Source organism: Siphateles boraxobius, unplaced genomic scaffold, assembly GCF_051911475.1.
Source record: "Siphateles boraxobius isolate OS27281-9 unplaced genomic scaffold, OSU_SipBor_1 31, whole genome shotgun sequence".
NCBI classification, from domain to species: Eukaryota; Metazoa; Chordata; class Actinopteri; order Cypriniformes; family Leuciscidae; genus Siphateles; species Siphateles boraxobius.
The window spans coordinates 11,822,548-11,835,041 of NW_027508931.1; the positions used below are offsets into that span (position 1 = coordinate 11,822,548).

General features: G+C 34.5%; 1 protein-coding gene across 2 annotated transcripts in view; it reads right to left on the minus strand.

Moving 5' to 3' along the window:
- The window catches only part of wdr59 (WD repeat domain 59), a 16,679-nt gene continuing 4,185 nt past the window's right edge, over positions 1-12,494 (minus strand). The window contains exons 10-27 of one of the 2 annotated variants that reach the window (XM_077193862.1): positions 11,306-11,462; positions 11,126-11,205; positions 10,915-11,047; positions 9,788-9,912; positions 9,505-9,669; positions 9,318-9,419; positions 9,065-9,209; positions 8,876-8,945; positions 8,592-8,745; positions 7,463-7,519; positions 6,303-6,436; positions 6,067-6,148; positions 5,027-5,139; positions 4,764-4,914; positions 4,440-4,518; positions 3,185-3,308; positions 2,944-3,086; positions 1-855 (exon numbers count right to left, since the gene is read on the minus strand). In XM_077193862.1, the coding sequence (XP_077049977.1) occupies positions 620-855; positions 2,944-3,086; positions 3,185-3,308; positions 4,440-4,518; positions 4,764-4,914; positions 5,027-5,139; positions 6,067-6,148; positions 6,303-6,436; positions 7,463-7,519; positions 8,592-8,745; positions 8,876-8,945; positions 9,065-9,209; positions 9,318-9,419; positions 9,505-9,669; positions 9,788-9,912; positions 10,915-11,047; positions 11,126-11,205; positions 11,306-11,462 (2,250 nt within the window). In that variant the 3' untranslated portion in view covers positions 1-619. The remainder of the gene's footprint in view (positions 856-2,943; positions 3,087-3,184; positions 3,309-4,439; positions 4,519-4,763; positions 4,915-5,026; positions 5,140-6,066; positions 6,149-6,302; positions 6,437-7,462; positions 7,520-8,591; positions 8,746-8,875; positions 8,946-9,064; positions 9,210-9,317; positions 9,420-9,504; positions 9,670-9,787; positions 9,913-10,914; positions 11,048-11,125; positions 11,206-11,305; positions 11,463-12,494) is intronic. The other variant, XM_077193863.1, reaches the window with a different exon arrangement.

The window sequence follows — 12,494 nt, forward strand, 5'->3', positions numbered from 1 at the left end:
TTCAGTTTGTCACAATCTTGCTTTATTTCAGTTTTTAAAAATGTATTTAAAAGGTACTTATTTATGAGGTAGTGATGACAGTTAAAAAATTGAATACACTTTTATGAATACGCTTCACAAAAGAGAGTTAAAGAAATGTTTCCAGCAACATTACTACAACAAATCAAGTGGTATACGAAGCAATGATCACTATATTGTCAAATTTATTAATTTATGGCACACATACTGTACATGGTAGATAATCATTCAAAGCATACAACAACATATTTGATTCAACTGAAAAGAGCGATCAAAACATACATTTGAAAAAAATATTTTTGATTCAGAACCATAAAAATCAGCAACTTTCCCTTTTCTCTTTCAGCAAATGTTTCCTTGGCACCTTATAGCAAACATATGCTCTACTCAAATCAACAGGTATAAAAGTGCACAAAAACAGCACTGTATAACAATTTAACTAGGCTGGTTTGACCCATTATAAGGTTGATATTTGCGGCTCCTCATTAGAACATAAATCTACCCTTATACAGTCGCAGAGATAATGAGTTTTCCCTTCTTCAATGTCTCTCCAACAGTACCAAGAGATTTGAGGCATATCTTGATGAAGTCTTTTCAATGTTCAAAAAGTGCTTTGCAAGAGGCAGTGGCAGCCGCAGCCGGTGGGACAGACCTCTTGAGAACGGAACCAGTCCATCATGTGGCTGGTGTGTCCTCCGTGGCCACAGCTCAGGCAGAAGTTGGAGGATCCGCGTACGGCCACGTGACAGATGGCGCACTGGAAGGTGAAGCGCTTGCAGACTGCGCACTGGGTGCCGCGGGCCTGACTGCGACAGTGGCAGCAGTAAACGCCAAACTCTATGTATGAGAGCAAAAAAAATGAGAGAAATGTGAGAGTTACACATTTGTTTAAGAGTTAAACGTTGCCTGACATCCCAGAAATTTGAGACAAAATGCTCTGGGTTTGATTATCAGAAAATAGTCTCGTCAATTTGTTTCTGGTCAGTAAGATTTTCTGATGTTTTTTAAAGAAGTTTCATGCTCATCTGAGGCTGCATTTATATGATAAAAATACAGTAACTAATACAGTGAAATATTATTATTTAAAAGTAACTATTTTCTATTCTAAAATGTAATTTATTCAGGTGATGGAAAAGCTGATTTTTCATTGTCACATGATCTTTCAGAAATCATTCATATATACTCAATAAACATTTCTTATTATTATCAACATTGAAAACAGTTGTGCTGCTCAATGTTTTTGTGGAAACTGATATTTTTTTAGGATTCTTTGATTAATTGAAAGTGGTTATAACATTATAAATGTCTTTACTGTCACTTTTGATCAATTTAATGCATCCTTGCTGAATAAAAGTATTTCTTTCTTTCAAAGAACTAAAATCTTCCTGATCACAAATACTTGAACAGTGAATGTTGTCTGTGCAAATTAATAACTAATATTTGAACTGTCATGCCTGTGCAAAACTAGTAAACATGGTAACTTGAATACCAGAAAGTATGGAAGCCTGTTTCGGCCACGGAATAAAGAATAAAAAAGGTAATTGCAATTTTTTTTATCTCACAATTCTGACTTTATAACTCACAATTTCAACTGAGAAAAAAAAACAGAATTGGGATTTTGACTTTTTATTCTTGCATTTCTGACTTCAGAGAAAAATCAGAGTTCACTTGCAATTGCAAGTCAGGCCTATATGGTTCAAAATGTGAGATATAAAGTTGCAATTCTGAGAAAAAAAGTCAGAATGGTGAGATATAACTGAGAAAAAAAAGAATTGTGAGATATAAAGTCACAATAGGCTTTATGCCAAAAGTTAGATGTCCAAACAGGAAAACGGGTCTCATTGCATCCGCTTGTTGGAGAAAATGTGTTAACGGCAGAACTGACAGTAAAATCTATGGACTTTTAAGGTAATCAGCTAAACTAGCAAGTTCTTTTTATTGTTACCATTTTAGTCGATTTAAATGTCTAAATATTGAAATATTAATCTGCATATGCGATGGATATCGGTTTATGCTCATCTTTGCTCGCTTCTTTGAAGCAATCTTGATTAAAACAGCTCTAAAATACAGAAGTTGGGTGCACTTAAACCCAATTAACTTTCTAATTTTTAAGATTTTCCTTGGTTACAGAAGTTACCAGTCTGATTACTGAAATGTTCTTTTCATGTATTCTTTAATGTCTGTATTTGTTATCTGAATGCAGCAACAGTGCTTGCTTATTTAGTCTGGCTCCCAGAAATGAAATAGGGACTTGTTTTGTGTTTGAGAAAGGTCTTCAGAGTGTTAAAACATATAGGGGTCATTGAAGTCTATATTCAATGACCATTTCTTTGTTAAAGCCTTACTTTCCAGTTAGACTAAAGTGTCCTCTCCTAGAGAGAAAGAACGCATTATCTTGATGTTTTGAGAATACTCTCCTGTTTATAGTTAGAGCCTGGCCAAATCCAACCTTGGAAAAGCTGTGTGTCGGTGTGTGTGTTAGTATTTTTGGTTACAGTTTAAGGAACCACTGGCATTATTGGAGATCGACTGAGTTGTTGTTTGGGACAGGCTGACCCAAATCTGCGACCTGAAAGGTCACGACGTGCCTAACTTCAGGGTCCGTGTGTCAGCTGCATAATCGTTGGAGATATGCTTCAGTCTATCTGTATATGTGTGGAAAATTACTATGTTTATCTATTTCTTAGCCAATGAGAATCATTCAACCTGAAGCAAGAATGTAGACCTTGGTGAAGGGTATATTTGCTGTGAGTCTTGAAGCTGACGTCTGCTGATGAAACTACCAACTATCTTCAGTGTAACTTTTCTTCAATTTATTATAATTCTGACTCCGGGTCTTCATTCATCATATCTAGTCTTTGACTGTAAAACCCCTTACAGTACTATATGACCCAGAAGCTGTTTTAAACCATTCCTTTAACTTACCTATGCCTTTGTGTGGCTCTGGAGGACAGGAAACAAATTTGAGCACCTCTGCCCTCTTGTCCTTCATGCCCCAACGGTGCAGGATCTCACCGTAACACTTCTTGAAATCGTCAAACTGCCAGGAGTTGGAGGGGTCTAATAATCTGTGGATCAGAAGGAACTCTTTAAAGTTGCATTTTGAACGTGTGAAGCCAATAATGTGAAGTGTGTCAAAGTGTCATTGGTCGAACAGGACGTTTACCTTTTGTTCATGTCGTGTTGCTCTTTTTCTCGTTCTCGGGGGTCCGTGTGTATCTGGTTTGAATAGCGATAGTCATCTGGGGACGACTCTCCCCAGGGAGGAGCATGTTCTGATTCACGTCCAACTGAAAAAATAAAACATAAAAAACTCACAATAACGATCAGAAGTATATGTACATGTTTGCTCTAAATAATTAAGATTCAGAACTAAAACATGTGATGCTGTATGATTAAATTATTTTGGTACAATTCATTTGAATTATTCAAAGTCAAAAAAATTAGTTGAAGGCACAAACGTAACTAGAGAAAAAAAAAACATAAACAACTGATCTGGATTTCGATACAATTGAAAATAGTTCAGAAATTGAGTTTTGTATGATACATATGAATGTGTAACAGACTGGACATTAATATGGCCATTAATTATGTAAGCAATATTACAGTTATTTATAGGAACTTGGTAATAAAATAGTATTAATAGATTACATAATATTATTATTATATTAAAATACTTATACTACAAATAATAATTATTATAATAATAACAATTATCATTATTATTTAAATCAGAGAACGACAACAATTCTACTACAACAACTACTACTACTAATAGTAATAATCCATCAAGTTCTTATTGTTTTTTGATGACACACCTAGTAATAATAATTATTGTTATTATTAATACTAATAATAGTCATCAAAAATGCATTATCAATTCCGTTAATTGTGCACCAGATAATTACATTTATTTTAATTATTACTGCAATTATCATTATCATGATCATCATTATAATATTAGTTAATAAGGTTGATGATAATAACAGTAATAACTAATATATATACACATACATAATATATTAATTATTACTGTTATTATCATCATCCTTATTAACTAATATATATATATATATATTAGTTAATAAGGATGATGATAATAACATTAATAATTAATATATATATATATATGATTATTTTGAATAATTACTTAATTTAATAACATTGTACATTGATAAATGTTAACCAACATTTAGTTACATGACTGAAGCGATTTTTCTTGTATCATAAACTTTTCATTCAATCAATAAGCATCAAACCAAGCAACAGCCAACTCTGAATATTTAAACGCACAGTTGTGTGACAAAACAAGAGAAAAAAATTCTGTGATATGGAACTACCCATGATCTAGATTCTGCTTCTTCCATAAACACAGAACATGTAAAAATGTAACCTCTATGAATAAACCCATGATCTCTCACCCATGTTCCACGGAGTGTTTGCAGAGTCCGAGATACTTGAACACGATCCGGAAGTCACAGAACTGGAGGTGATACTGGGCTAAAGTAGCATTAATATTACAAATTCAAAGGAATTATCAAAGATGCGCTTCACATAGGCTACATCACGCTGAAAACAACCTCTTTGTTATACAAGAATATTAAATTAAATATTTCACACATTTTAGAAAGAAATAAACAACTCATCCTAATTTTAACTGAAAGACACAATTACTGTGTAACCTTCTCTCAAAAGTCAAATTAGTACAGAATTCCTGCATTGATAAATTCGGTTTACAAACGTACATAGCGGGAGTGGTAAGCCGTGAAGATCGCTGGTCGTGGTTGCTGATGTCCGTATAGAGTGAAATATTCCTGAGGACTGCCATGACCTCTGAACACACTACACAACATGGCCAGACTCTGAACATCACTCATTTGACTGTAGTGTTCAAGCCTGTGGAGAGAGACAAAGTCAAAGCTCATGTGAAATCAAGGACACATTTATAAATTATAGCTCTATATAAGGCATAAATGCTGGTGTCACCAGTTTACAAGCTGAACCTCACAATGTCTCCAGCAGGTGTCGCCCAAATGGATGTTTGGCCCAGGGAGTTCCAGCATCAGGGTCAGGGTCAGGACTAAGGTCAACATTTGTGGCTGCTGAGGCAAGTGCCCATACCTTAAAGAAGACAGACCATGGAAATTAATCTGTAAAGATGGCCTGTACAGAAATCATGTTTACACACACTGTAGGTCAAAAGTTGGGAATAATTAAGATTTATTTTTACAACGTTTTTGAAAGCCTCTTGTTTTCATGTTTTTAAGCTTCTGTTTCATCCTGCTCATTTTCGGACACATTGCAATTATTGTTATAACACTTTATAGATATTGTTTCTTCCTTCGGTATGTTGCAACACACTTATTGTATATATATATGTATATATATATTTTTTTCGAAATAAAGAAATCGAAAGAAGTCTCTAATGCTCACCAAGGCTGCATTTATTTGATAAAAAATATTATTACTATATAAAAATATTTGTTTTCTATTTGATGTCATTTATTCCTGTGTTTTAGCATTATTCAACTAGTCTTCAGTGTCACATGATCCTTTAGAAATCATTCTAATATGCTGATTTGCTGCTGATGAAACATTTATTATTATCTGTTGTGCTGCTTAATATTTTTGTGAAAATCATGATACATTAATTTCAGGATTCATTGATGAATAGAAGATACAAAAGAACAGCATTTATTTAAATTTTTTGTAACATTATTAATGTCTTTACTGTCACTTTTAATGTCATTGCTGAATACAAATATAAAACTTTTAAATGGTAGTGTAAACAAAAATCTTACGTGTTTAACACTGGTTTTATTAAGAAATGTTTCTTGAATAGCAAATCACAGGAATAAATTACATTTTATAATTTATTTACATAGAAACCAGTTATATATTTTAAATTGCAATAATATTTGATAAAATGATTGTATCTTTTAATAAAATGTGTATGTTTATTGTATTAAAAAAAAGAGCTATGAACTTTCAGAAACATTAAAAAGCATAATTATTCTAAACATTTGACAGTTAGTGTATATCACATACCTTTGCTAAATCCCTGCGGCCCACTGCTAAGGCTGCCGCCCCATTCTTCTGGCACGTGTCCTGTATGTCATTAACATTTAGCCTAAAGGGAAAAAAATAAAAAGGCCACGGATCAAGACGACATTTGAGCAAAAGAATGTCACGGTATTGTCAGTTGATGCTGTTCCTAACAAGAGAGTTATCATCTGAATATGATTGTCCTGGAATGCTTTGCTATCTAAGAAAACAGAACATACACGTATGTCTCCCCGAGGGCTTTGTGCACAGGAAGCAGACATGAGATTTCCTGGATGATGACTTTGCCAGACAGTTTGATGGGTCTGCTGCTGTAGTCTCCTCCCTCTCGCTTGCCTTTCCAGCGGCGGGATTTCTGAACACCGATGATGACGACAAACAACACCATCAATCACTGCCTATTATTATGAAATGCTTTAGATTAACTGAAGAAATACAAAAATTTAAGTTTTAAATATGCCGGGTGGACGGGTAAGAGAAAATCCCATTGAAAAAAAATTATAAATCATTATATATATATATAAATTATTATTTATGTATGTTATGTTATAATTAGAATTAATATAATAAATTAAATATATTTTTTTATAATTATTCATGCGTTAAACATACTAAAGAAAAATATTTTAAAAAACTGTAAAGATCAACATAGCAGTTAGATTTGAAATTTGAAATATCAGTAGGGTTATTTGCCCTAGATAAATGGAGAATATATACCAGACGTAAATATTTAGTAGCAGTCATGAAATTAAATTATTTAATTACACTTTTAAGCATTAAAATAAAACATTGAGGCCCGGTTTCACATACAGGGTTTAGATTAAACCACGATTAGGCCTTAGTTCAATTAGGACATTAAAGTAGCATTTATAAATGTGCTTTTGAAAAAAACATTGTTTTTTGATGTTCATATTGAGAGAAAACAATGACATTGATGTATTTAAAGATATATCAGTACATGATACATGCTAAATAATGCATTTTAGTCTGGGACTAGGCTTAAGCCTTATCTGTGAAACCAGGTGCAAATGTGTTTATTTAGTTAGTTAGTTAGTTAGTAACTTAAAGTAATCCCTGACAATTCAATGTTTTTTTCTCCCTTTTTGGCTGTAAAATTGCTGCTGTTTTTGTTACAAACTGATTGTTTTCAGTGTCACATGCAGCATCAAAACAGGGAAAGAGTAAAAAAGGGCATGATCTTTCATTTTTATGATCTGTAACACCAAATTAGTAATGTTTTTTTTTCAAAGCAGAAAATAGAGCGCAAAATCTGTGAAGTGCCATACATGAAATGCATGACAGCAAAAAAGCCATTTTGCATTAGAGCAAGCAGTAGATGAGAGAGAGAATAAAAGTGGGAGGGAGGGGCGGTTGTCAATACCGGACAGTCATGAATAGTCTGCACAGACCAGCGGCGGGGAGTGGACAGAGGGGGCTTCTGATTGGATAAAACAGACCACAGCAACATGAGTGAGGGATACATGCCACCAAAACTCAACAAGAGAGAGACAGCACAGAAAACAACGATGACAGTGAACTGTGAAAATGGTGCTTTTAAACCGATGGATCAAGCGGGTGGAAGGAGGGGATGTGAAAAGCAAGAATACTCAGAACTTTAAAAAAGAAGAAGAAGAAAGACATGTTATGGAGTTAAATAGTCAGGTTATGGTCAGGGTTTGAAATGAACTTTTTCACTCACCAGCCAATTTGGCTACTAAATTTTCAAGTTACAGGCCATTCAGAACTTCTACTAGCCAAAAATAGAAAAGAAAAGCAAAGAAATTAACCATATTAACTATGTCACAGCTTATATATATAACAAGGTGAAAAAATATAATAAAATTTGGATTTCATACATTAATTTCTTACTCAAACAAAATACTGTCACCCTTCCATCTCCTCTTTCATCCTCATCACTAAAAATGTGTTTTAGGTGGACAGATCAATACAGTACGATGCAACATCAAAAACATGTAGAATGTTGGAAAAAAATTCTTTTCTGTTAACCAAATGCTTTTTCAATGTAAACGAACAAGCGCGCCATTATTTGTTGCGTAGTGATGGGCATGTTCAAGTAAGCCAGATATATGAGAATCATGTCATGATGACTCACGAGTTCTGCGCAGATTTGGCTACACAAACTTCCCCAGCAAAGTGAGTAAACATAGTAACACGCCAAATTGGGTAGTAGTGATTTTTTACCCGGATCTGGCGGGTTGGCGGGTGTTAATTTCAAACCCTGGTTATGGTAGTGAAAATATCCAAAGCAAAACATATTTTACAAATACTGTGTACAAATTTCTTCAGACATGCAAACATACATCCATTTCACTTTTAGTAGACTTCATGAAATGAAACAAAAATAAAATAAAATATAAAATAAATAAACTGCCATTGCTAACCATAAAAACCTTAACCACCTGATCAAAGCTGCTGAAAAAGTGAGCCTTTTTGAGCTAAAACAAAATTTACAAGACGAGCTAATTTCAGTCCTGTGAGACGGGTCTCACCCGTTCTTTGTAGTAGAAGGATGATATAGACACTTGATCTTTGTCTGTGCGTGTTGGGCTCCCGCTGTACAGCCTCAGGGTGGTCTGAGACTCCGTTCGCATTTTCATGGGCGTCAGCACCCCGCTGTGATACGCCGAGAGAGCCGACAGTGACCTGCACATAAACAAAGACTTCCTCTTATGATCATAGTCATTTACACATGCTAACCTGTCTTCCATTGCAATCAAATAATAATATAGCATCATGTTTCAGACAAAACAAGCAAACGGGATTGAATATTCACCTGGGAGTAGGTTCAGTCTGAGGGGCCATACGATGCATAGTCATTGGCCGTGTGAAATAAACCAAGGAACCTAATGGGAAAATGAAGTTGTAATTTACGTTTAATTTACATGATAATATATATATATATATATATATATATATAATAGGAAAAGGAAAAAGGAAAAGGTCTGTTGTTTTTGCAACCCACCTGTCCCACAGAAGCGAGCCCCCGAGGTCCGGGGAAAAGGGATGTTGGAGTCCTGGTATGAGCCGTAGGTGTTGCTTACTCGAGGAAAAGCAGGAAGAGCAGGAGTCACCGGGTTTGTGAGCACGTAGGGATTTGTACCATCCTCCTGAACGGATTGGAGACACAGGAGAAACAGCGATTAAAAAAATCTATCATGATCTTGCTGGTGATCACGGGAACAATTTGGAAATTATGAGTTTAGAAGTTCACTCACCATGACTCCATCTGACTCTAAGCAGGATACCAGCTGTCTAACGCACGGCTCTAAGCAGTTCTGGTTTCTCTTCACCTTCTGAAGTGAAGTATCAGTCAGGATCTATAAAAGAGTTGCTGCTTCAACATGACATTGTTCAAAACATTGACTAAAAGCTAAGACAAGCTTGATGGGTGTCAGTTTCAACCTTCTGTATCTTGGTCTTCATGGAAGACGAGATATTTGTCGGAGAGACAAATTGGAAAGAAGGAGCTGCATTGTTGGGATACTGGGCGGGGAACTTTACAACGAGACGGACTCGGTTGGCTCCACAGTCGGCCGACACAACGCAACTGCGGTTGACGGCATCCATCTACAAGAACAATAATGTTAATTTCTTATCTATTTATATATAACTGTTATGATTGCATCCTATTTATCATAATTCTGCAACATGACTAACCAAATACCAGAGAGTTACAGTGACTGACCTCCACATTGACATTGCGAATCTGTAAGTTGACTAGAGAAAACTCCTGCTGCAGAGTCTGAGGCAAACCTGGTACATCATTCTTACCACTGGATGACAGGCCGGACTGAGGGCCGTCAAACTGATCTGTCAACAGACACCAATTTACATTTTTTAAAACTAGGATCTGACTGGAACATCCACCATTTTCACATCATGCACATGTGCATCTTTTAGATTTTATTCTACACAATACCGTTTAAAAGTTCAGCGTTGATACGATTTTTTTTTCTGCTTTAGACTTTTATGCTTAGTAAGGCAGCATTTATTTGATCAAAATACAGTATAAACAGTATATTTTGTAATATTCTTTTACAATTTAAAATAACAATTTTTTTCCTGTGATGTAAATCTGAAATTTCAGCATCATTACTCCAGTCTTCAGTGTCACATGATCCTTCAGAAATCATTCTAATATGCTGATTTGCAGCTCAAGAAACATTTCTTATTATCATCAATGTTTAAAACAGTTGTGCGGTTTAACATTTTTGTGTAAAAAATCGTGATACATTTTCTTCAGGATTCTTAGATGAATAGAAAGCTCAAAAGCACTGAATTTATTTCAAATAGAAATAATGATATTATAAATGTATTTACTAATACTTTTGATAAATTTAAAAAATCAATATTTTTATTTTAAAAAACAAACGAATGGTAGTGTACATTAAGTCTATCAAGAATATAATAGATATAAGTAACCAGACCGGCAAAGAAACATTCAAATCTTATACAAAATTCAATTCTCTTCTCATTTTAGTCATAAAAATCCACAGAATCAGATCCCCAATCTACTTTCTGTGAAGATTTTTATTTGTCTATTTTATTTCTTTATTATAATTCTTGTTTATTCTATTCTATTCTATTCAATTCAGCCACATAACACAACAAAATAGAATATAATTGATGTAAATAACCAGAATAAAATGTATATGTTAAATATAAAATGGTAAAACGGCCAGACAGACCGTGTTCACAATTACATTTATGTCTTCAGGATATTTTTGAAAATAATTATGAATGGAACCAAAATAATTATATAAATGAGCCATAATGCATCAAATCAATGTCAGAGCAAATTTTTTTTTTCACCTTGTGAGTTGTCAGCTGTGAATCCTGGACTCACTGGAGGTTCGGAGTCTTGGGACCTCAGAGTTTTCTCCGTCTCTGTGGTGAGAGTCAAGCCCTCCATCAACTCGTCCATGATGTCGTTTGCACAGCACAGCTACAGAACGCATGACACCATCAGTCTCAAACATAAAGCCACCAGCCCTAGCGAAAGGATTGACTTCATGAGCATCACCTTCTGGAGTTGAGGATCTACTCTCCATATCCTCAGGGTTTGATCTCTGGACCATGTGACCAGCTGGCAGTCTTTGCAACCTAAAATACAGAATGGATAGTGCAAGACAATGATACTTGTCCATTCCTAAAGTCAAAGTCATTAGCAGAAATGTCACCATCTACTGGTTGCTCCTCTCACCTTCTTTCTGCGGCCTCCACTGAAACTCAAGCACAACATCATCATGGCCCACGAACGCGTGAACAGGACTATTCAGTTCCAACGTGCTCCACAGCAGGAGGCTGTTCTCTCGCCGGAGCTGAGGAACCATCACTGTAACCAGTCCGTTAGAGAAGGGCTGAATGGGAGGAATAAAAGAGGATGCAGTGAGTACTTTACAGCATGAAAATACATCTTTACTGGAATTATACATTACATTTCAATGGTGCGATAATAAGAGAAAAAAGTTCACTATCAATCAAAACCTTTTTTACTAAAGGTACTTTATACCATCTGCCAGAAGGAAGTAACTGAAATGCGCTATGCAGGGGATTTCCTTTTTACTGCCACCATGTAAAGATTCGTAAGCGATCTTTGTTTTTCCCTAATTATTTTACTAGCCAAATATATAATCCTTAAGAGTCTGTTTTACTCTTAACAGAGAGAGTTGAACCAGGCTATAATGTTAAAAGTGAACACAGATTCAACTAATGATTTATATACTACTATTAGAATGTCCTTTTCAATATCAAAACTCTTTTCTTAACAATGCTAGATGTTGGTAAGCCTTCTTAAAAACACTATCTGCATGCTTATCAAATGTAAACTTGTGATCAATTTCTGTACCTAAATATTTAAAAGTTTCTACTTGCTCAACTTCCTTTCCTTTATTTGATAAAGTCTCAAAAGATATACCTGCATTATTGGGGCCACAGCACATTTCTTTAGTGCTCTGGGCCCAATTTAAAAATTAAAAAGAGACTTTAAAAAGTATTTTATGGTCACCAAGGCTGCATTATTTGATAAAAAATACAGCAATATTGTGAAATATTATTACAATTTAAAATAACTGTTTTTATTTTTTATTTATTCCTGTGATGGAATAAATTATAATTACTCCAGTCTTCAGTGTCACATGTTCTTTCAGATATCATTCTAATATGCTTACTTCCTGCTCAATTATTATTGATGTTTAATTATAATTAATGGTTCTTATTATTATCAATGTTTGTTTCATTTTTTTCAGGATTCTTGAATGAATAGAAAGCTCAACAGAACAGAATTAATTTGAAATAGAAAACTTTTGTAACATTATAAATGTCTTTACTGTCACTTTTAATCAATTTAATGCATCCTTGCTGCATACATTTTTTTTATTTTTTTACTCAAA